This window comes from Theropithecus gelada, chromosome 7a (assembly GCF_003255815.1).
Source record: "Theropithecus gelada isolate Dixy chromosome 7a, Tgel_1.0, whole genome shotgun sequence".
In the NCBI taxonomy this organism is placed as follows: Eukaryota; Metazoa; Chordata; class Mammalia; order Primates; family Cercopithecidae; genus Theropithecus; species Theropithecus gelada.
Window position 1 is genome coordinate 33358168 of NC_037674.1, and position 26155 is coordinate 33384322.

Genomic DNA, 26155 nt, shown 5'->3' on the forward strand with positions numbered 1-26155 from the left:
CTAAAAAGGATGCAGTACCACTGGTATCCTGCTAAAGCCCTTGCAAATGAAGGTGGTTCACAAGGAACTGCTTTTCTTTGGGGCACTGGATCATAACACTGGAGTTCTCCTGAGTGACCTGCAGTCTGAAAGGCCAAATTGGAATTGCACTCTTCTCACCTGGCCACTATCAATGATGCAGTGTGGCCATTTTATAGTTTGTTATTTAAGCTGACTGTGCATTAGGGGCTTATTTATAAGGGGATACCACTTTAAAAGTCTTATTTTCTTCTATAGCTTAGGAGAAGGAGGAAAAGGAAGAGGTGAAGTTGCTTGTGTTTTAGTCCTGGTTTCATGCTAAATATCTGGCAAGTAACTCAGCTTCTCTACTCCTCAATTTCTTTGTCTATGAGGGTACCAGACATGGTGACTGAAGGAAGGCTAACCCATGGCACTTACAATACAAATCTTGTTTCCAGGCTCTTGACAGACATTAATAATGAATCATGACACTTACAGCTAAACTTTTCTGAATACTTTTCAATACGGCACTTCAGAAAGCTACTATCAATCAAATGGAAGATGTCATTTATTACTAAATCTGTTGCCATACCTTACAACCCTTGAGTTCTAATATTCTGTACATCTGGGTTACTGGATATAGAACACATGTGGCCACCAGTGGGCGCTCAATAAGAAAGTTTATCAGAAGTTCTGTGATAACCTAGGTTTGATTTGCTCCTTTTCTAAAGAGTGTACGTGAACGTTTCATAGCCATTTGAATAACAGAATCTCCGTGACTGCTGCAGAGGACGCCCTCTGCATTCTCAACAGCGACTGCCTTTTTTTCCAATTATGTCTAATATTTTAACACACAATGAATATACTACAAAGACATCATTTGAAATGGTGAGATTCAGGTGGAAAAGAGTCCTACAACAAACATTTTTAAACCTATGCCAAGTCATCACCACGAACAGCTGGAAACCCTCCCTCCCTGCATAAAAACAAATGATTTTAGTTTCCTGTTGTGAAATTATTCAGTACACCAAGATCATACTTTAACAATCAAGTCCTATTAAAGCATAATTTTAAAATGCTCTAATGAATGAGAATCTTTTTCTTGGTCTGAACATAGTAGAGGCTCCTTTGGTTAGGAAAAGAGAGATTCACAGAGCTGTACGGGGTCTTAGATATAATTTCTGCAAATGCAAGTGTTAGATAAACAAACTTGTCAAAAGAAGTCCAATGGCTTGACCAAGGCCACATATCCCCAGTTAGTGGCAGAATAAAGAATGAACCCCTGTATCCTGATTCCCACCTCAGTGCTTTTTCTAAATTTAATTTTTGCTGATGTTTATTTGAAAAGAGGACTTGATGGCTGAGCGATCCTTGTTGCATCTCCATCATGACGCTTCTTTTTTACTTATTTTACTTTAAGTTCTGGGATATAGGTACAGAATGTGTGCGTTTGTTACATAGGTATACATGGGCCATGGTGGTTTGCTGCAGCTATCAACCTGTCATCTAGGTTTTAAACCCCGTGTACATCAGGTATTTGTCCTAATGCTCTCCCTCCCCTGCCCTCCACCCTCCGACAGGCCCCGGTGTGTGATGTTCCACTCCCCGTGTCTACGTGTTCTCATGGTTCAACTCCCATTTATGAGTAAGAACATGCAGTGTTTGGTTTTCTATTCCTGTATCATAATGCTTCTTAGATACTGTTCAGCACAAGGAATTCTGAGTCCTTTTACTTCAGCACAATCAACACAGGTGGCAGTAAAATAATTTTTCATTTTCTTTCCTGAAAGCAAAATATGTTAGGGAAACTGTTGATTTGTATTCCTAAGGAAACACTACTTAGAGTTGAGGTCCTGGGACACTGTCTGCAGTCTTCCCAGGTGCAGAAGCAGGAGCTTCTGCCAGAGAACAGTCAACAACCAGACTATTACAATCCTCAAATAGAAAATTATTTTCCTAGGCATATTAAAGAACAGCTTTGTGCTCTTACAACCAACAGGACTATATTTGAGGATTCAGGAAGAGGACCTCAAAACCAATCCCTATCATAATGACTTCCCACAGGAGGGCTGGTTTTGGATGAGCAGGGAAAACGGAATGGCCAAGCTAACTGATTTAGGAGCTGGTTACAATTTCATGGCAACAAAGTGAGTCCTTTCTCGTATGTTCCCTTCTCTGTAGAATCTGGGTATCCCAGACTGAAAAAGAAAAGCACATCAAATGCCAAAGTCTTTATAAAATGGTCACTGCTCAAAGGGTTAATATCCAGAATCTACAAAGAACTTAAATTTACAAGAAAAAAAAAAACCATCAAAAAGTGGGCAAAGTATATGAACAGACACTTCTCGAAAGAAGACATTTATGCAGCCAACAAACATATGAAAAAATGCTCATCATCACTGGTCATTACAGCAATGCAAATCAAAGCCACAAAGAGATGCTATCTCACACCAGTTAGAATGGCAATCATTGAAAAGTCAGGAAACAAGAGATGCTGGAGAGGATGTGGAAAAATAGGAACACTTTTACACTGTTGGTGGGAGTGTAAATTAGTTCAACCATTGGGGAAGACAGTGTAGTGACTCCTCAAGAATCTAGAACTAGAAATACCAGAAATACCATTTCACCCAGCGATCCCATTACTGGGTATACACCCAAAGGATTATAAATCATGCTACTATAAAGACACATGCGCACGTATGTTTACTGTGGCACTATTCACACTAGCGAAGACTTGGAACCAACCCAAATGTCCATCAATGATACAGTGGATTAAGAAAATGTGGCACATATGCACTGTGGAATACTATGCAGCCATAAAAAAGGATGAGTTCATGTTCTTTGCAGGGACATGGATGAAGCTGGAAACCATCATTCTCAGTAAAGTAACACAAGAACAGAAAACCAAACACCGCATGTTCTCACTCCTAAGTGGGAGCTGAACAATGAGAACACATGGACACAGGGAGGGAAACATTACACACCTGGGGCCTATCAGTGGATGGGGGGCTAAAGGAGGAAAGCCTTAGAAGACATAACTAATGTAGGTGACAGGTTGATGAGTGCAGTAAACCATCATGGCACGTGTATACCTATGTAACAAAAATGCATGTTCTGCACGTGTACCCTAGAACTTAAAGTATAATTTAAAAAAGAACATGGTCACTGCTGTTTGGCCCACAATTTCTTCTTCCACCTAAGGGAATTAAAATAAAAATTCATAATGGTACTTTATTAGAGACACTCTACACATACATTTGAAAAATATCTATAAGTACAACTTCCTTTTGTCAATATTTCAAAGCATCTTAGATTCTGGGCACCAGGGCAGGAAATGTCATATATTTTCTAATCTCAGAAATTTCACCTTCCTGGGGGAATGCTTTTAAGAACTTTAATAAGGACAATACTCCCTGCAACAAAGGCTTCCTGCCAATAAGAAATGTCCCTTCCCAAACCACAAAGGAATAGATATCTCACGGTCTCCAAGGAAGGTAGTCTGACATGTGAATGGTGCAGATGGTTGTATCCCTGTGTTAAAACAGTAAAGATCATAAAGTTGGGCTTTTTGAAAGCCAATTAAAAGTGACTATGCTGGTTTATACAATTTTACTTTTCAAAAGAGAGCATCAGGATAGCAAGGTAACAAGCAAGTCCGTTCCCCCAAGACAGGTGTAGAGTTGCTTAATTTATTCAAGCTTGATGGTTAAATGTTACAAGGGTCGTGTCTATGTATGTAAAACAAAGTAAAGAAATCAAGAAATTCATTAAAGATTGAGGTGATTAATCTTGTATGCATTCCTTCATCTTCCTCATAGAACAACCTAGAATTGGGGAGGTAGAGTTGAAAGATCTCCATTTTAATGCCAGTCTGCCTTTTGCCACTTGTGTAAATCCTGAGCAAGCTATTAAACTCTCTGAGTTTTAGTTTCCTTCTTTGTAAAAGCAGAAATAAGACCTGTCTACCTTACAGGGCTATTGCACAATTAGTGAGATAAAATGTGAAATGTGCCTAAGGTATAGCTGGTTAAAATGGGAGTTTCTCTCTTCCCTAAGTTCCTTTAAGAAAGGTCTTCTGGCTTCATCTGGTTTCCCCCACATCTTAACATAGCACTTAACATGCAGTAGGTGCTCAAAGGATATAATCATGTTTCCAGAAAAAGAAGTGGGGCTGGGATAAGGAATTAAGATTGGCTGTCAACAGGATCAGATTCTTCTAAAAGTTGCTTTAAGTTGCCGTATAAATCTTAACAGTTAGTTGGATAAAGATTCAAAACAGTGAAGCTTACTAGCCATGCAGCCTGCATTGCTTGGCCACTTTTGCAATAGGAAAACAACAGAGGACAAACTAGGCTTATCACACTTGTCAGCCCACAGCAAAAAGGCCGTAACTATATAGACAGGCTGCCATGGATTTTCTAATTGGGGAATCTAAAGCCTGAGGAATTCGCAAAGCAGCAGGTATTGATAGGAGTTAGATGTAAATAATTTCCTATCCTCAGTGAATCTTTGACATAAAGCTGCCATGTTTTATTTCAGTCATAACATGTTTTTTTTTAATAGTAAATGCTTCAAATGATTTGTATTAAACTCTGCAGTAGATTGTGCCTTGGAGAGTTCAATTTTACTCAACTTGCCATTAAACTGCTTTTCATTCCTTATAAGAGAGTACCAGATAGCAAATCAATATCCAGAATGATCTACTTATATGAAAAAGTTCAATTATTTTTGGTTAAACAATACAAAGAAGTAGTTTGAGGACTTATGATGTTATCTCCTTTTACATGATTGTCCCACTGTTTCTACTTTAAAGAGATTTATGAACAACCAAAAAATGACTGCGCTATCATTGACCTATAGAACATTTAAAAAACTGTATTGATGATCATCTCAGTATGGCACTCTGTAAGGCTAGTGTCCTTTGAGCATTATAATCAAAGGTAATAAAGGCATTTTTAACTTTGAAAAAAAATAGCCCCACCTTATTTTATATCTAATTAATAGTCAAGTGCTCAGATCAGAGAAGGGAAAAACTTTTTCCTGAAATGGTTATACGGTTAGAGCAAGAGTGGTTCTGTTTACTTCCATTATTCATTAGCTTTGCTTCACGCCAAAACATCTGGCTAAAAAGTGAAAAAACACCCAAATGGCAATGTATAGAAAAAGCACCTAGATGATTGATTGCTTTTTTCACTTTAAAGTCAATGTTTTGATATTATAGAGACATGGACTTTGTTCAATAAGCATAATCTTTTACCAGCAGAAAGTATGGCTTTAGACAGCTTGCTTTGAGAAGGACCTATTTATCAACCACAATTTTAAATCAATTAACAGTTTCAAATAATGGACCCAATATTGCAGTCCCTGAACCCCACTTATGCTGAGTCCTAAGCTGAAAGTCAGGAAAAAGGAAAAGTATTCACTAGAAAAGGCTGCTAACTAGACTGCCCAAGTATTCTGACAGTACAAGGTCAAAAAAAAAATGTAAAACTAAAGGTAACATTTTAAAACAGCTTTAAAATACTAATAGAAAGTGATTGTGCCGGATTAAGTGGCTGGGTATCTTAAAGTAAGTGTTGTTTGCCCAACACATTGTACTAATGTGCAATGATTACACAAACGGTGTTAATGTTGTAAATGGAAATAACTTAGGACATTAACAGTTAGGTAGCCAAGATCCACCTAGCTTCTCATATATCCATCTAACCTCAAGGTCTGTTTCTGAAAGTGAAAGGACACTGATGAGAGTACAGAGACAAAAGGTCACTAGTCGGGTTCCCCAGACGACAGTTTGGTCAGCCTTTGATGGACAAGGCTGGATCCAAATGAATTGAGAAGGGAAGTATGGGTGGGGGATCTGGCCCATTTCCCAGAATGATGCTGCTTGAGATAGTCAGTGCTATTTTGGGTCATTCAGATTAAAGGGTCCGGGGGAATCACAGGGACCTATGATGCAGACCTAGTGTTCCGTTTGACTCAGGATTCCATGGCTTACAGCAGGATACCCCCAACAGATCTCAAATGTCCAATTTTCCCAGTCTCCCTTAATCAAATGACAGGTATCACTAACACCTGAGCTGAGTCTCATGGAGGTCTTCTTGGACTCTATTTTTTAAAGGTTTAAAATCTTAATACTTTGTTAAGGTATAATAATAAGATGTATGCATCTGATGAGTTTTAGCATATGTACACCCATCCCCACAATCAAGGTAATGAATATATCCATTCCCCATCCCAACCCACAAATGTCCTTGTTTCCCTTTGTAATCCCTCCCTTACCCACCCTCACCCTCACATTCCAAACAACCACTGATCTGCTTTCTGTCACTGTATTTTGCCTTTTCTAGAATTTCCTATGAATGGAATCACATAGTATGTACCCTTTTCCGTTCACTCAGCATATTTGACAATTTGTCCATGTTGTTGAACCTTTTTACTGCTGAGGAGTATTCCATGTTAGGAATATACCACATCTTCTTTAACCACAAAAATTTGATGAAGGTATCCTAAGATCCAGCTGTGCCTCTATTCCTTTCACATGATTTCTTAATGGGTCATATTCCTATGTGTACAAAGATTGCTAGATGGTGTGACTTAGATGTGTCATTTAAACTTTCTGTGGCTCAATTTTCTCATTTGTACAATAAGATACTAAAAACCACTTTATTGAGTGGTTGTAAGGATTAAATAAGGTATTGGAGTACTGAAAAGCCTAACATTGTATGCACTGAGACTTTTTATTCATTCTGCTTCTGAATATAAGCAATCAATTCAAGGCAATTTATTAGTACTCTTAAAAAGCTAGTCACTCCTTGTTCTGTCTGAGTATTCATTCACTTATTCTCTATTGCTACTAAGACCTCTTAGCCAAACCAGCAGACACACACAAGGCGGGGAAAGAGGTAAAGATGGTGAAGGCTGTCCAACACATTAACTGGTCTCCCCAAATGTCTGATCGCTACCCACTTCTGACACTGCCATGGGGACAGGCTAATGCAGGCTGGTTCAAACATGCTAAGGCTGTCTGGCCCTGAGAGGGTCTGAACAGGGGCGTGGGAAATATACTTTGGAGGAAGAAAACTCAAGAGAAATGGCTTTCATGTACTCCTGTCTTGAAAACTGAGAATGTAACATGGTTTCTTTTTGTCTTCTGCTTGGAAACAAATGTTCCTCTGCCTATCTTCCCTAGGTTTAATTAGTCTTCTGTCTTTCTCAGAATTCAGCCTGTTCATTTGCAAATGGAAGACATCAGAAAGGCTAGTGGGTGTGAGTGTGGGTCTTGAGGGGGAAGGGGGCTGAAGTGTTTATTTTCAAAGCCACGGGGGTCCCCATTTGAAAAAGCACCCAGCTTATCTCAATGTTTTTGTTTGTATGATTTTGAATTAGAAGGTTGGAGCAATTCATTTAGGAGATTAAGCTGTTTTTACAATGGGCTTAGTTGCCCTATTTATTCAATAGTATTGCTAGGGTTTAAAAAAAAAAAAAAAAAAAAAAGTCTTTCTACTGCACTCTTCATTATTCCAATGTACCAGTTTTAAAGAATTCCTTGGTTTTCACTTTTAATGCTAATTAATTTTACATTAAAATGATGTTTATTAAATGGTCACAGATAAAAATCACCAATGATTTCTTTAACAGTTTAGAAATGCCAGTTTTAGCAAATAAAAATATAATTAAATATGAATTTCAGAAAAACAGTAAATAAAATTTCAATCTAAATATGGGAAATCATAGGATATACTTATACTAAAAAAACTAATCCATTATTTACTTAATCTTCACATTTCACTAAAAATCACATATTCTATCTGACAATCCTACCACGTTTTCATTGACGTTGTACATGTTCCAAGAACGGCAAGTGAAAACTAGGACAAATTCCATTTCATTATTGCACTTACACTTGCTCCCTGCAGAGCTGAAGTACTTCATCAACTAGAATATTAATTTCCAGTTTATAAACAGATAAAGTGATCATTCAACAAATCAGGTGAATTTTTACTACAGTAGGTTAAGACCTAGTTCTAGTCACTAAAGCCTATTTCAATTATGGAAATTTTTCTCATCACAAAAAAAGTAAAACCAAAAGCAGCAATTAGCATCTTCAGTTGAATTAGAAGTTAATGTCTTGAACCAGTATGTTTAAACGTGAATATCATCTTTCATTTATGCTGCAAAGCAAACATCTGTGCAAGGAAGGGTTCGAACACCCCAGTGCTTATCCTAAGGTTGAAGAAGCCTTTGAACCAATAAATGAGTCATTTCTCCACAGGAGACTAAACATTTGCTTGTGACAGTAAACAAAAAGCTGAATTTTACGTAGCACCATCATTTTTACATATCTGTTGATATAAATAGTTAAATAAAGAGGAATTATTGAATTTTTTTCTGTCGAATAAAAAGGTTTGCACTTGACTCAGATTTTAGCAAATAATTGTATTTAAAGAATTGTATTTAAAGAATTAACTTATTCCTTAAATGTGATGCTTCCTCTTACCCCAGGAATTGGATTATTTGCAGTAATTCATTCCTAAAGGCCCCTGACTTAATGAACTGTGATGATAAACTAATAAGCCTAATTGTGCATAATTTATAGAGTTCATTTTAAAGGCACATCTAATATTTTGAGAAATTTTGGTAGATCTTAAACTTAATTTTCTCTTTTTATTTTTCTAGATAGGCAACTTCCCAGGACAGAAAAAAACAGGAAAGGAGACAAATGAAAAGCTCAAATTAGCCATCAAATATTTGATCAAAATCCCTATTTGCCATTTAAATACAACATTAGAAAACTCTTGCGAGGACTTCATTTTGAAATAAACCTCATGTTGGAGGTCAGTCCTGCTAAGAAATACCACTGAAAGCTGCCACTTGACCCGGAATTCCTCTACAAGAAAAACTAGCCATAACTACATGAGAGGCCTATATGAGAAACTGCCAGAATGTCAACTTCATTTGCAGTGGCCCCATATGGCCTGATCACTCTCCCTGGCATGATAAATCACTGGCAGAATTCTTACCTTCCTACGTTTGATCTCTGCTCAGCAAGATGTGGTTTTGATGTGAAGAACTCCAGATCTCTCAGGTCAGAGACAAATAGCAGTGGCACTGACCTGCAAAGTGCTAAGTCTCTATTAGACTCAAGTGAAAAGCTGTAAGCTTCTGACAAGTTCCCTTGCCACCGCGCTTCCTCACTCTCCATGGTTTTCATGAGCTTAGCTTGGCAGGAAAGCTGCCGAAATGGTCTGGAGGAGAAATGACAACAAATATTTTCTGCCTACTACTATTACAAAGTATTAAAACCAGTTTTCACCAAGACTCAAAGGAGGAAGTCTCTTGGGAGTCATTGCTCTGATTTCTAGTATGGTAAGTCTTCAGCAAACATGAAACATTTTGATTCCCACTGGATCTTTGTGACGCTGCTAGCCACTCATTTATATTACGAGAATCATTAACAGGGATTTCTGTGGACAACTTTTTGGTAACTGAGTACATTGTTGAGACAATATTTTCAACAAAATGTTTTGAGTGCAAATTTTGGGCCCTTGAAAGACTACAACTAAACATGCAAGCAGTTCAGTATTGTCTTTTGGATGCTCATAATCCCAGGTTCTGTGCCCAGGAAAGTAAAGGGGTCTAATTAGTCAGGGTGGGGTAAAGAAATCTTATAGTTTTTCTAATCCAACACTTTAAAAAAGTAGGTGGATTAATTAATAAGCATCTTGTTCTGGTCTCTCATTTTATAAGTAATAAAACTGTTACCAGGATTTATTTATTTACTTATTTAATTTTTTGAGAGAGAAAGTCTTGCTCTGTCACCCAGGCTGTACTCACAGGCACGATCTCGGCTCAGTGCAACCTCTGCCTCCTCTTACCGGGAAATTTAAGTGGCGTACCCAGTATCACAAAGCATTTTCATATTTCCAGGTCCCATTATAGATTAGATAATAAATGATCAAGTTATTTTGTTCATTCACCAATTCAGTAAGTATTTATTCAATGCCTGCATATCCAAGAAACTGTTAAATGAACATACATAAGTGGCAGAGCTGGGGTCAGAACACGGGTCTTCTAACGCCCTGTCCACTGCCTTGTTCACTGCTCTGCAAGGTACTGTGAAAGGTTTCTATTTCAAAGGATGGGGTCAATGTGTGGGAATGAAGCAGAAGAGTTTCCAAAGTTGTGTGTGTCTACCTTCTTTAAAGGAAGTACATAAAAGAAAGTTATTTCAAAACTCTTTACCTTGGAATTCACTTTCTAGTCCTGCCATTTTAACTATTAATGACTCTGGAAATGAAATCAGACAACTTATTGTCTAGTATGTATTCATTTACTCACTCATTCAAACACGAAGATGTATGGACCACACTGTGTCAAGGCAGCCATGATATCGGCTCTCATAAAAATTTAAGTCGAAGAAAAGAATTAGTCTAGGCATTAAACAATAATTGGATTCCTTGGTGTGACATTGTAAAACACACATTACTTAACAGTAATAATGAAGTTTGAAATAAACCTAAAATGCTACATTTAAAATGCTTCTTGTAAGAGATTTGTTGTGTTCTGAAGTCATGTGTGCCTATCACTGAAAATGACAGCAGAAATACTCCAAAAATTGTAAAACTAAAATTGGTGTGAAATTTTAGTTCACTGAAATTATGAGGTGTTCCAAAAAAGCAAAAAGCATGCTGTCATTTTAACAGCTGCATTATTTCAGTACTTGTCCCCTTTGCACCACTCAGAATTACAGACACTTATAAACAAGGCCCTCATCTCCGTAGCAATAAGTTAGTGACTTTGCAAGTGTTCAGGAAAAGCAAAATGTTTAGTTTGTTTTTTGGCTAAATGTACTTTATGTACTCCTATTTGTGTATACATGCCTATACTAAATGTTGAGCAATAATCTTTATCCTTAATTCCGATCATCAAGAGTTCCAAAAATCACTGTTTTGTGTACTTCTTTTCTAAGCCTTCTCTTTTTCTCTGTTGGAATTCCTGGTAATGATACCAGAATGTGGGCAAACCTCATTAGTCTCCCTGCTGTTTACAAGACAGGATTTATGCTCAATGTGCTGAACACAATGACACACATCACTAAATGGCTACAACTACCACCCAGGCTTTAATCTCAGAAATTTTTCACTCAGTACAAATACCTATCAGCATGGAGAAACATGGAAGAGCAATTACAGCCAACACGTGTAGTCTTTTAAGAGTACACCAATAAATACCCATTTGTGAAGGTTAATTTAATGCAACCCAGGCTGTTATCTGGAATAGTATATGTCGCCAATTCAATCCATTAAGTAATTACTAAATTCTCAAGAGGGCTCCCAGAAGTCAAATGTGGTTATTCCAGGTTCATTGCTTCTGGTCTCCCAAAGGACCACTTAGGCCAACAGCTGGGAGAGCCAACTACAAAGGTTCCCAGGCATAACCAACCATTTCATGAAAACAGGTAAATGAGTCTAAACGAGAAATAAGAGTCATCAAGTGCCTGTCTTAAGAGAAACACCTAGGGAAGCAGAAGAGAAGCACAAAAGGGGAGGAGTAAAAAAGGAGAGAAAAGGCATAAGTTTGGGAAGTAAAAAACAGATCTGTTCTCTCTAACAGTGAAGTCGGAGAAATCTGAAGACTGAAATATCTGGCTTAAAGGAGACAACCTTTCAGCAGTTTCTTTGGATAGGATTTTTGAATCATTTATAATGAAACATTAATTGTGCACCCCAAATGCCACATCTTTGTGTTGCTGAAACTCAAAGTTTGAGTACTGCATGAATTCCTCTATTATGCCTCCATAGTGAAATTACAGGTAATAGAGGGATCTGACAGTAATTAAGCCTTGGTAAGATGATTGCTCACGAGACAAGATGGAACATATCCACCCAACTCTTTCTGGGAAGCATCTTTTTTTTTTTTTTTTTTTTTTTTTTTTTTTTTTGAGACGGAGTCTCGCTCTGTCGCCCGGGCTGGAGTGCAGTGGCCGGATCTCAGCTCACTGCAAGCTCCGCCTCCCGGGTTTACGCCATTCTCCTGCCTCAGCCTCCCAAGTAACTGGGACTACAGGCGCCCGCCATCTCGCCCGGCTAGTTTTTTGTATTTTTTAGTAGAGACGGGGTTTCACCGTGTTCGCCAGGATGGTCTCGATCTTCTGACCTCGTGATCCACCCGTCTCGGCCTCCCAAAGTGCTGGGATTACAGGCTTGAGCCACCGCGCCCGGCCGGGAAGCATCTTTCTCACAGAAATTATAGCCCAGTTACACAAAATGATGGCCCATTGGGGCACAGAAAGCATCAGAAAGAATGTAAAATATATTATCCTCAATAGCCTCACACATCCTCACTCCCAAGTCAATCTTAACAGCCATATAAAAAGGAAAACACTTTTTGAATGCAAACAAAACAGACCAAATAAACAGGTGTTATTAAGGGCAGTGTGTGACTACCCAACCAGTGAGAATCGAAAACCACAGTTCCTTATCATAACCTAAATAATCACATATTCCCAGGTGACCTATACCTGAAGTGTCAAATTGTATCAATTCTCTCCCTTTTTTTTTTTTGAATGTATACTCCCATTTTTTGTCTGCTTGGAATTGTTGCTTATGATAGCTACAAACAATACTGAGTGCAATTAGACTTAGGATCTGAATGAAATATGGGATTTGTAGTTGAAGAACTGGGCTTGGGGTTTCCCATAAAAACACTCAGCAAGGCTTTAGGCTAATAGTCCAAATTGTATTGTCTTTATAGTGGTTCCTATACTTGTCCTTATTGTTATGAGTAGAGAAGGAGGAGTATTGAGTCCTGGAATTGCCACCCACTATTGCTATTGAGACTGAAAAAACTAACTTTAACATGCTTGATTTTCTCACTTATAAAATGAAGATATTAATATAATATTCACATCATAGTGTTGTCCCAAAAATTTAGTGTAATCATATGTGAAAAGTACTTTGAATATTGTATTAATAAAAGCTGTAGCTATTAAAATATAATAAATATTTGTTAATAAAACATTCTTGAAGCATCTACATTGTTAGACACTGAGCTAGGTACTTCAGAAACACCATTTAATAAATAAGAGTTTATAATCTAGTACAGTTTAGAAGTAGGGAGTTACACAGAAAAATATAATGCAATGCAAAAATTGTATCACTGAGGAGAAATGCAAATAAGTAATATGAATGCTCAGAGAATATACATTCATTATCAAAAAATAAGTGTGTAGCCAAAATTGTCGGGTATTATATGTAATTATATACACAAAAGGGGTAGTTTTAGTTTCAAGGTTGGAGAATTTCACACTTCCACAATATCTTCTTTAAAATTAGAGATACACATGCATGAACCAAATCACTGATGAAATTCAAACACAAAGGTAAATATATACACCAGCTTTGGGTTTATAACATAAGTTAAAATGTTAACAAAATAAGTAGAGTTATTTTCTGACCTGGTGCTAAGGAATAATTTAAATCCTCTTCACTAACAAGATGAAGTATAGTATTCTCGAAAAGAGTTATTCAAGAAAAAGGTCTTTATTTTAGAAATTCTTTTTATTTGCTACCCATCCATGTTTTCTCCAAATCTATAGGCAGCACAGAGTAAGGAATTCATCAATTTATCTTGACCCTTCAAAAATGAGTGTGTGTACATGTGTGAGAAAGCGTGCGAACACACATGAGCAAGAGTACAACCATAGCTAACATTTAAGTACTTATTCTGTTCTAGATAATCTAAGAAAGGTAGGGACATTAAGTATTGACATGAATAGGTTATAATAATCATGTTATCCTAGAGTTTTATACAGTGGTCGCTTAGAGGTAGGTTTGCGGAATATGGTACTCTTCTTAGTTTAGGGAAACTAATACGTATTAAAACCATCCATCAAAGTAGAACCAGTTTCTCCTATTTTCCCATTATAGAGAAGACCACACATTCTAGAATTCCTAATGTGATTCTAAGACTTCAGGGAATACAATTTTTAAAAATTATTTACACATCAATATTGTTTGACTTTCCAATGCTACATCATTTGTCTTTAATATTTATTATTGTCCCCATGCATTATCAATTTTAGGAGGTAAACATAGAAATGTAAAAAGCAAAAATAATAAACTTTCAGAAGACTACAAAAAGAATGCCTTGAACAATTTGGAGTGAGAATGGATTTCTGAAACAAGATCCCAAAGGAAAAATCCTTCCTCATTTGCATTTAAAACTGTATGACAATTACACAAGAAAAAGAAAGGAGGGAAAGTTACAAGAGGAAGGAAAATGTTTGCATAGTAAATAACTGATAAAATTTATAAAATACATTTATAAAAACTGATAACAAATCAGTAAATACTTACAACATAGAAAAATCAGCAAATGATAAATTAGCCAAAGGAGGACAGCCAAATGGCCAACATGAAACGATGCTCAATCTCACAAGAAATCAAGGAAACGCAAATTAAAGTAGCAATGAAATGCCATTTCACACTTACCAGGCTGGCAAAATTTAATAAGTATGAGAATCTCAAGTTAGGTGAAAATGTAGACTAATGGGAACTCTGATACACTGCCAGTAGAACATACTGGAAGTGTACATACTGGGAATATACTGGTGGTGGAAACCAGTATAACCATGTTGGACAGAAATTTGGCAATCCCTAATTAAGTTGTAGATACATATACTCCATGAGCCAGCAATATCACTTTTAAGTATACATCCTAGATGCTCTCTCACCAGGTATATGAGGAGACATGTTCAGGAATGTTCAATGCAGCATTACTGCAATAAAAAATGCTGGATGTATCATAACTGTCAATACTAGAATGAACTAAAAATTAGGATATATTCAAATAACGGAATACTTTGCAACAATTACGATCAATTAATTACAAGTATATCAAACAACATGGATGAATACTGAACATATGCTTGGCAAGCTAATAAAATTACAGAAGGATATATATATATATGTTACATATATACAAAACATTTATATAAAAATGTTACCATGCAAAACAATAGCATGTATTATTTATGAATACATACACTTATGGGAAAGATAAATGCCTACAACAAAGGAAGGGAAAGAGAAGGAAATGGGGGTTTCAATTTAATCCTTTTAAAAAATTAGAAGCAAATATTGCAAAACATTAAGAACAAATCTAGGTATAAGTACACACATTTGTTATATTACTGCTTTACTTTTCTGTATGATTAAAGCAATTCATTTTCTGTCAAATATGTCTGGCAATAGTGTGCTCTTCTGCTGAGCTGGAAACATCTCTTTATCTTCTGAATCCTCATTCATCTCAAGCATTTAGCATCTTCTATCATGAACGATAGTTACTGTGTGCATGATCCCACTCCACACCCAAATGGGAATCCTCTACCGCCTCTTCAGAGCAGGGGCCACACCTATATATCTTTCTCTGCCAGAGAGTGACTCATAATACGTACAAAAAAGGCCTTAATACATGTTAAATAAACAAATGAATAAATAAATTCAGGGAAGCTAAAGAGTAGCTCTGGCTGTAGCCAAAAATAAAAATGACCCTGAGATAATAAAAATTAAAATTAAATTTTATAATAAAATCATACAATTATAATAAAATTAAATAATACAATTATATTATCAAACTGTAAAACACAGATGAGGCAGAATTCACCAGTTTCAGTTTTGTTGGGGAATTTAACCAAATAGTCTCACACTGATTCTTCACCTCCTCCCAAAAAGGATTCTGTGAGCAAGTCCAATTTTTACACCTAGAGAAATAAGACTTTCAGTTGTTCTCCATAAATTCATACAGGCATTTCATAATTTCACCTTCCCAGGCAAAGCCTTCCCCTTCTCCTTCCCACTTGAAATCGTGCCACTATCACACACATCTCGGCCTGGAGATCTGGTATATGAGTGTTAGGAGTGAGTGGTGGGGAAAAGGGAAAATAGGTTATTTTTGCATATCTTGTGGGTTTGCTAAATAATTAGTGGGTTTCCTAAACTCACACTATTTTGCCAGATTCATTTACTGGGAGGTAATTCCATTCTTCTTGTGGAAGAGTCACACGACCTGTATCACTTTCTGATTGTTTAATCTTTAAGAAATCCCTAGAAATGATAATCCCCCCCCCAAAAAAAAACCCCTAAGAGTCACTGGACTTGAAATTCGAAGTCCAATGAATAGATGGATGAAAATAATATAAGATATATTAAAATATTATTTTTTAATTATTTTGAAAAATTTTCCCTTTTATAATCAAGATTGGAAAGGGTTTTCAGATTCATGATATGCTAAATTCTTCTAGATAAGAGACAGGTGTTTCCAGTTAGACCTAAACAAAAGCTTTTCTCATTCCAGAGTTGTAGTGATAAAGAAACAGTACTTTGGCTCTCCAAAGGTCAGACAGTGATGAGGAAAGGAAATAGAGCAGATAACTACTTCTGGAGGTAGCAGAGCTGAACTGGAGTAAAAGAAGGCTTTCTTCTATAATAAAAATTAGAATGTTCACACACGGACATACTAATTTTTAACCACATTCTACAGAGGTCAATTAATCCCCACGTTTAGCCCCAGGCAAGTGTTGTTTAGGTCCAACAGAAGTCTAGGTGGTGAAATCACCCAATTATTATTCCAACTGGAATTCTGAAAGCCTGGAAGTGTTTTCAATCATGTGATCCAAGAGACTTGTAAATAAACCTGCTGTAAATAAGCTCTAAGATTTTGAAGGAAAACAATTTAAACATAACTCAATCTTAAAGGCAGACAATAGAGAAATGCCAAGATAAGTAATTCCCAATGTGCATAATCTCATATATTTAAAAGGTTAAATGAAATGGATCTCAAAGATACAATTAAAGGCAATTAAAAATTAACCCAGGCGACATTAGAGCAATCACCTCTATGTGAATTAGATTTGGTGTTTGGGGGGAAACGAATGGCTTTGAAATTACCTGTTACAGCTAATAAAGAAATCAAGGAAATGCTAGGAGGGCTTTCAAAATAGCCAATGCCTGGTGCTTTTACCTTCTGGAAGATGACTGCTCCTGGGAAATGCTCTTAAAATTCCATGTGTTATCTTAGTCAGGACTAGTAAAAGTTTCCTCGCTTTTAAATTATATAAAGTAAGATACCTTCCCACTGCCAAAAGGTATCTACCTTCTGAGAATGTCCTTGTATGCTGCATACACCCCCCATTTATGTACCAATATCTTGTCAGTATTTTTATCCAAACTACTTAAAATATCAGAAATGTCTATTTGCAACCTGGAGTTTAGGCTCAGCTAATCGAGCATACTGAGGCATATTCATGCTACATTTTGGCACAAACGTAAAGATATCTAATTTTATTATTAAATTACTGTCTGAGAAATCGCTTTAGTAACTTTTTAGTAAAGACAAGACCTTGGTGGAAAACTCTTCCAGGAATCCCATTTGGTAAAAATGCAGTGTAACTATATAAGGAGGATTCCATAGTTACCCTGAATATTGAACTCTTATGAGTAATGCAAATAATGTAATAAAAGTAATTAAAATAATAATACATGGCCTGTTTTATAAAACTTTGTTGATCATATAATTCTTTTGTTGAGATAAAGTTTCACTCTTGTCGCCCAGGCTGGAGTGCAAGGGCATGATCTGGGCTCATTGCAACCTCTGCCTCTCGGATTCAAGTGATTCTCCTACCTCAGCCTCCCAAAAAGCTGGGATTACAGGTGTGTACCACCACGCCCAGCTAATTTTGTTTTATTGGTAGAGATGGGGTTTCACCATGATTGGCCAGGTTGGTGTCAAACTCCCGACTTCAGGTGATCCTCCCAAAGTGCTGGGATTACAGGTGTGAGCCACTGCACCCGGCCAGTTGATCATATAGTCCTGATCTTCCTTAACATTGGCTTCCATTAATTTAGATCACCAAGTGTGTGTGTGTGCGTGTGTGTGTGTGTATTCATCACTTTGCAAAAATGCAATAGAATTAGTATTGGCTATCATTATATGCCACTTACTTCAACATACTTTTCATTTAGTCCTTTTAACCCCATAAAGTAGATACTATTATTTCAATGACGACAAATGTAGAAATTGAAACTCAGTGAAGAAACTCTTTAAGATGCCACACATATCTTTTGGTGTGTGTGCTGTTGCATCCCTAGGACCTGGCACCATATCAGGCACTATGTGTCAAATAAATGTTAACTGTCCACATAGCTAATAAGTATCTTTCTGACCAGGATTTGATCAAAGGCCTATTTTAACTCAGAGTCTCTCTTTTTCCAAATCAAGGAAGGGCATGCAAGTTTCTTCTAAAATGTGGGCTACATGGTTTCCATTGCTCTGCTCTGCCATTCTAGTCAGAAAGCAGCCACAGACAGTATGTAACTGAATGAGTGCAGTTGTGTTACAATAAAACTTTATAAAACCAGACAGACAGTCCACAGTTTGCTGACCCCTGAAACTGTCACTAAGATAACTACAGAGACAAAAATACCAATCAGTATTTGCATTTTATTGTCTAAGACTCAGAACTGATAACTCTGTGATGGGACTTGGGATATTTACTGATTTGGTCCTGGTTAGATCATGGTGCTTCACCGATGCAACAGAGAATTAACTATGCATGATTTACCTTTCTTAAGCCTGGCTATGAGGAAGTCAGATCTCACAAAACAGTCTCCTCAGAGAATCCCCTACTCTGAAACAGAAAAACTATCATTCATCATTTTATAGAAATAAAGAACGAGGAGTCCCTCAGCAAATGATAATTCCACATGGTAACATAAGCCCATGTAGTAGAAGGGATCAGGGCAGGACCCCCAGAAGAATTACCTAATTCAAGTCCTGTGATGAAGTTGTTCAGCTTCCCTGTAAATGGAGATGATACAAACATCAAAAAGCTGTATAGTTATGAAAAAGTATTTTTAGAAATATCTGAAGTCCTCTATTAACATGTAGTTTGACTGACAATTTATGACCAAAACAGACAATCTTGAGTAAAGGTTTGGAAGGATCTAGATCCACACCTATCTTTTAAGAAATTATTCCTGGCATAGGCAAGAATCTTGCCCCAGATTAAAAAAAAAAAATCTCATAGAAAAACAAAAAATAGTCATTTAAAGTATTAGAATCAAAAGTCACAAAAGGCAGTTCCTTCTTAAGAGGGGTAGACTGGTTCATATTCTCTCCATGGTTGCGAGAGAAGCAACACAAAAAAATAAAGATTTAAACTCCTTCCCTTAAAAAAAAAAAAAAAGAATAAAACAAGATGAAAAAACAATGTGCCACAGACCACTAGAAAAAGTGTATGGTGAGGAAAACTATCAATTTTTTTTAAGTCAAGGCCAATGTCTTCCTTATGAATTATTATATTTATTTCTACTCTCTCTCCTTCAAAAGGTTTTGCAAGGATCAAACAAGATATATATGAAAGTGCTAGGCAAACCATTAGGCCCTATAAAAATGTAAGTGGCATAAGTATTATCATCATAATTATTATTACATTGATCAACTCAACTACTGCTATACTAACAACCAATTTTTGGCACACAATCTTTCTAATAAGACCCTAATCTCCTAGAAGGCAGATGTTTCTAGTCTAACATAGTGAAAAGCACCCTTGTTAGGAACACGGCCACTCAAATGCCTTTGGAATTTAATTGAAATCAACCCCAGAAAACAGAAGTTTAAATGAATAAATAAAAGGACAAACACTAGACTCACGATGCACATTAGCTCTGAGTTTTAAGTTGATTGGCTTTTTGCCTCTTCTATTTTAGCAGGTCAGTATCTGATAAATATCCCCCTCCTCCCTCTGTTTTAGCTCCGTTTAATATCAGATGCAGGAAAAATAAATAAATCTTTGCTACTGTTAGTTATGGGCATAAACTCTCATTGGAAAAGTGACCAACAGAAATGCAGCACAATGATCTGGGGGAGGGAGGAAGGAAAGGAGAGACCGGTAGAGCCAGAAGAGAAGATAGAGCCAAGAAAGAAGGTGGAAGTGGAATACAGAGGGCAAGCTTCCAAAGACCTGGGAATATGTTAACAGGTATCCCCTGCAGATAGGGGCTGTCAGTAAAGTGCTGAGCCTTGATTTTGTAATATGCGTATTCCTATATCAGCTATACAAAATTATAAAAGTCAGACTAATAAAATAGACAACTAAAAAAACTTTTAATTCATAAACACATCGCTCAAGGCAATCAGAATGCAGTCTTCTTAGGACACAAGCAAAGGAGAGCACATTCTCTTGGTACCAAATTGGTCCCCTCAATACTTCATGTCAGTTTTCACTCCTCCTTGACTAACACTATCTCTTTTAAAAAGCACATTCCTTAATAAGGGATCACTTTTAAAACTTGGGGTCCAGCTTTCTGTATTAGGGAAACAGAAACAGACATGTTCCAAAAATGGTATTGCCATTGATCATTGGTCTAATATGGATACTGGAATTTCAGAGTGGTAAGCGTACTTTTAAAAATGGAACGTAACTGCCTAAAAGTCCATACAACACCATGAGTTTAGCCCTTTCAACATCCTTAGGAAATGAACTTTAATTCTGGAGCATTTCCACTGGACCTCTGGCAGGCAAAGGCAGTTGACTTTTAATTCTGGTCATCTCCCCCATTCCCTTTATTAAAAAATGTAAAATACTTCTAGAAGAAGAAGGAAATTGGAGCAAAAATACAGAAAAAATACAACATCACAAGCACAAAGCTTTCTAAGCGCACATTACTTGAAATTCTCATAGTCCGGTCATTTATTTGTAAGTAGTAACTTTATGTGGGTCCCAGTACCACAATGAAAAATCATACAGAAAGTCATATCCTTCACTAAAGACGTATGTTTAGCAAGACAAAAAATAATTAATAACATATTGTATTATAGTATCATTTTCTGATGCAAATATTGTGTTTGTTTCAAATGTGATATTTAACAGGCTCTAAAGCATAATACTTTTGTAGCCATTACCCTTTTAAAATTCCCTAATGAACATAGTATCACTATCCTAAAGGACTGTCAATTCTACCTTGTTCATTCTTCTGTTTGAAATTGCTAATATAATTTCCCTAGCTTCTGGTCACGTTCTTTAAAAACTCACTATTAATCTTATTTTTCCTTTAAGCAAAAAAATCATTACCTTGGGCTACCAAAAGAGCAGCTTCTGCTCTTCATGTTTTTAAAAAAATACTGCTTGTCCACCACGCTTGTCTTAGAAAATTTAGAAGTCTCACTAAAGAGCTGAGGAGGAAAACTGCTGGCAATGTTCACAGATACCTGATTTTACAAGTTTTTGTGGAAAGAGCTCGCCTTTAGATGAGTGTTACTCAGTGTTTATGAGGGTTGTTTGTCAAGACAAAAATAAGGTACCTCCTCCCCACAAATTAAAGAATCGAGTTACAATCCATTATTTCATTTCTGATTGTTTTTCTTTGTATTAAGTGGGAAAGTGGATACTGGATAAAAGTTCCCCGAGCTAAAAGACTCCACATTAAAGGCTCCAATTAGCTATAAATCAGTTGTCTTTCCTACTGGGGGAGAACAAGAGAGAAAAGAGAGAGGGGGTAGTTAGGGAATAAGAGAACTGGAAGAGCTTCCAAATTAAATTCTGAAAAACGTACCTATTGCATACCCAAAAGTTCTTTCAGAGGCTGTTAGGAAAATCACATCAAAAATAAGACTAAAATCAAACCTTCCCGAATCTGAGGGTTAGGTCTTTTCTTAAGTGTAGACCTTCCATTTTAACCTTTAAAAAGAGCCTGAAGAGGTTAGAGACCCTCATAAAACAAAACTTTTAAGCTGCATGCTTTCCCTGCTCGTTCCTAAACCCAGAGAAGTGCCACACATTGGCACTATTGTTATGCAAACAATGCCTAAAAGGCTATAACCATTAACGACCTCTCATTAAAACGGCTTTGAAAAATTTGTCACACCATCTAAAAAAGCTAGCAGGTACCTTAAATCCATCTAAATCGACACTGAAAACACAAATCGCCCTGACTTGTAAGCTAAAACTCAAAGCAAGTAAAATCTCAATATTCTGATGTTGTTTCTTGTATATCTCGTTCAACCATTAAGCCAGATGCAAACAATTTACTTCTCTACAAAATTTATCTTGTAAAAAAGCATGATGAAATACATCTTTAATCAACCTTTAACCATATGCATGTGCGTCTACGCGTTTGAGTTAATTGGGAGAAGTTGGGTGTAGAAATGTACCGAAAGGACTAGAAAATCAAACCAGAGAACTACAAAATGAACTCCAAGAAACGTGGTTTTGAATCCCATCTTTCTCTCACCACCTCCCTCAAAATGTTGTAGCATTACAATACACCCATGTTTGTAATCGGTCATTTTTTTCTATGTCGAATTTGTGAAAAGTAAATTCATTTTATGTTAGGTAGCAGACGCATATTCTTTTTTATGCGATGCAACAAGAAAAATCCTGCTTAGCAAACCCAAGATGTCAAAGTTCGTTATAAAAAAAAAAAAAAGTTCTTCAGTTTAAAACCGAACGTGCTAACCAATTTTAAAACTTTTTAAGTTTCCCAGGAAAACTGCCACTGCCTACAAAATTCACATGAAACGCTGACGTTGGATCTACTGTACTTTTCAGTCAGGTTTCCATGAAATTTGTCAAACCGGCCAGAGCGCTGGTGTCTTGACAATTTCTTATGGGAAAAGCCCCTCAGCACCCTCCGGGCTGCGGAGGACATGATTGGGACCAGCAGCCGAGCGGCCCCGAAGGGACAGAGAAGCGACTGCCAGGCTGCGTGGCCAAGCGGACGGGGAACCCTGGCCTCCATCTGAGGACACGAAGCGGTTCCAACCCCTTCCCCGCGGCAGTCGGGACCGGGAGAATCGGACACAAACCAACCTCAGATCGAGTCCGGGGCAGGAGCCTTTGACGGCGGCCGCTTAACGCTGCGTTTCAGGTTGGGGCAAGTCCCCAAGGCGTCCTAAGGCCGCGGAGGGGCTTCAAACGCCCAAGTCCCGAAGACAGGCAGGGGGTCCCTCTGCTGAGCAGGGATGACAGGCTGGCCCCGGCGACCCCGGCCACCCCGGCCCCCCCGTCCCCGTCACGACGCCCTCATCCGCTGAAGAGATCGGGGAGAGGAAAGAAGGTTCTAGAAAGTCTCCGTGGATGACGGGCGCTCGGCGGCCGCTTACCTTGGTGTACTTGATTTCGAGGTTGGGCGTGGGCGACGGCAGGAGGTGCAGGGACGCCATGAGGGCGGCCGGGTCGGCCTTCACCTCGCCGGGCATCTCTATCTTGCTGGAAGTCATGGTGGCAGGCCGGGTGTCCCTAGCCCGCGCCGTGGGGCAGTGCGGGCTGTGCGCGGTCCGCGGTCCGCGGCCCGGGGACGCGCTCGCCTGTATATAGGCAGGTGTCAAGCTGGGGCTCTTCTTATTGGACGTGAGGGCCGAGGCGCGGGGGGCTGGTCCATCCTACCTAGGACGCCCGGCGCAGCCTCCATTTACATAAAGCCCGCGCCGCGCGGCCGGGGACGCTTGGCGCCCACGGTCAAGTCCGCCCGGCTCCCCCGCCCCCCGGCCAGGGGGACCAGCCCACGCCCACGCTGCCTCCACAGTCCTCGACGGCGGGAGCGTGAAGTTGAGCCGCGGCCCGCGGGCCTCGGCCAACCGGACTCGGTCTCCCGCTCCCCGGGCCAGAGTCGGCGTGAGGCGCACCGCGGCCGAAGTCGGGAGGGGGTCGTGGCCCCCGGAAGCGGAGCCGGCACGGGCTGGCGGGGACCGGAGCGGTCGGGTGCTGCCTCGGAGCGGAGAGCGGCCGGGAAAGTTCAGACTGCGGAGGGCGGCTCCCAGGTCGCCCACGGTCCCTCCCATCCCCGTCCCCCTTCTTTTCGGAGACCCGGGGGGCGCCCTCCGTTCTCCTCCTCCGGGCAGGGGCGCCGGGCTCTCGGCAGCGACGCCCACTTTCCCTTCTTCCCGACTCCCCTCATCCGGGCCGGGGTGCGTGGTGGCCAGAGGGTCGGGGAGAGGTGGCGGTGGGTGCGAGTCTCCCTCGCCCCGCGCTCAGAATGAGGATCCCCGCGAGCGGGTCAGCGCGGGGCCGCCCTTGCCAGGCGTCGCCCGCCCACTTGCTGCCCTCTGCCGGCCGGGACCGCCCGGGCCGCCTGCGCTGTGGCGGGAGGATGTGGGCCTTGGTCATCCCCGGCTTTTTGGAGGGGTTGCGTACTTCGTGGGCTCCTTTCGTTCTTCTCGGATCCCTCTTCCGGCTGTTTCCCCTCCTCACCCTAGCACACCTACAGAAACCCTATTTTGTTTTTCTGTTGTTCCTTACACGCTAAGAGCTATCGTCCCGCCAGACCTTGGGCTCATTTTACTGTCCCTTTAGGGTTGAACTTCCATCTCCCCCGTAGTTTAAGTGTTTCCGAAGTCCAACAAGCTGCCCTCTAGTCTGTGGGTCAGCCTGCAGGTGTAAACCAAGAGCCTAGAGACCCTGCCTCAGAATGGGCTTTGAACTAAATCAGGGCCGCATGGAAAGGCCTGCGTAAGTCCCTTCCCTTCCTTTCTCCTCACTCCAAATGTAAGCTTGACAGGGGCCTACAGTGTTGATAAACGCCTTTTCTACACTACCAAGCAACACTTTGATTCTCATATTTCTGTTTTGTTTGAAGAGACAGGGTCTCCTTCACTTAGGCTGGAATGCAGTGGCGCCATCATAGCTCACTGTAATCTTGAACTCCTGGGCTCAAGTGACCCTACCACGTCAGCCTCCCAAAGTGCTGGGATTATAGGCATGAGCCACTGCGCCCGGCCTGATTCTCGTCTAAAAATGCCATTTTCAGAGCCGCTGGAGTCCCATTTCTTGGGTGTTGAGAAAACATTAAGCATCAGCCAGAAAACATCTTTCCTTAGATACTTTCAGTAACTAAAACTGCCTAATGCTCAGCGCTCGGATGCTAAGCAATAGTGAAAACAGACAAAAATATTTCATTTTAGTATTAGGTTTATAGAAATAAGTTCCAGCCTCTCAGAACCCAAAGTGACCTGGCTGAATTGTTTTCACGGAAAAACTACAGACCTTAGCTTGGGCGGTTGAGGGATCTCAGGGAATTTCTATGGCCAAAAATTATGACTTAATAACAGTGTATGCTCATAAGATATACTTTTATCAAAGCCTTAGAAGGTTAGAGATACAATTGAGAAATTTAAAAAGTAAAATCTTAGGGTTCACTGGGGAGAAAGAGAAGGTCCCAGCAAGGGGGAACAGTGATACCTGTGGAAAAACGTATCACTAGTTCTGAGAGGCTGTGGGGAAAACATGAAAAAGAGCCATAACAACATGAGCTGGGTGCTCCGCCAGGGAGGTCTCCTACTCACTGGGAAAGTTGACCTTTGGCTGGGTCTTAAGGGAGAAGGGGAGGCTTCAACAAGAGCAAAAAGAACACTATAGAAAAGGTATAGAGACTGCGCACAGTGGCCCACACCTGTAATCCCAGCACTTTGAGAGGCTGAGGCGGGTGGATCACTTGAGGTCAGGAGTTCGAGACCAGCCTAACCAACATGGTGAAACCCCATGTCTACTAAAAATACAAAAATTAGCTGGGCCTGGTGGCAGGTGCCTGTAATTCCAACTACTCAGGAGGCTGAGGCAGGAGAATCGCTTGAACCCAGGAGGCAGAGGTTGCAGTGAGCGGAGATCTTGCACTCCAGCCTGTTTCCCTTGTGCCTTCCTCAGTTCCTAAAACAGTGTAGAACACATAATAACTATTTAATAAGAATTTTTGTTGTTTGATGTGAGCAAAAGACAGAGCACTTTTTACAACTTCCACCATAAGTGAAAGTAACTTCCTTCACTGATTAAGCAACATTTTCTCCTCTTGATCTTAAATTTTGTTTTGCTTTTCCCCATCTGTTTGTATGTGTTTTGTTGTTGTTGTTGTTGTTGTTGTTGTTTTGAGATAGAGTCTCACACTGTCATCCAGGCTGGAGTGCAATGGCGTGATCTCGGCTCACTGCAACCTCTGCCTCCTGGGTTTAAGCGATACTCCTGCTTCCGCCTCCTAAGTAGCTGGGATTACAGGGACCCGCCACCATGCCCAGCTAATTTTTGTATTTTTAGTACAGATGGAGTTTCACCGTGTTGGCCAGACTGGTCTCGAACTCTTGACCTCAAGTGATCCGACCTCCTCGG

The 26155-nt window shown here is 39.4% G+C and overlaps 1 protein-coding gene across 4 annotated transcripts in view; it reads right to left on the bottom strand.

Annotated features, from left to right (window-relative positions):
* The window catches only part of ALDH1A2 (aldehyde dehydrogenase 1 family member A2), a 325601-nt gene that overhangs the window by 91509 nt on the left and 207937 nt on the right, over nucleotides 1-26155 (bottom strand). For 3 of the 4 annotated variants that reach the window (XM_025390361.1, XM_025390364.1, XM_025390362.1), the window contains exon 1: nucleotides 23164-23787. The exons of the other annotated variant lie outside the window; for it this stretch is intronic. In XM_025390361.1, coding sequence (XP_025246146.1) covers nucleotides 23164-23280 — 117 coding nt within the window. In that variant the 5' untranslated portion in view covers nucleotides 23281-23787. Of the gene's footprint in view, nucleotides 1-23163; nucleotides 23788-26155 lie in introns of those variants that run through there. 4 annotated transcript variants of the gene reach the window in all.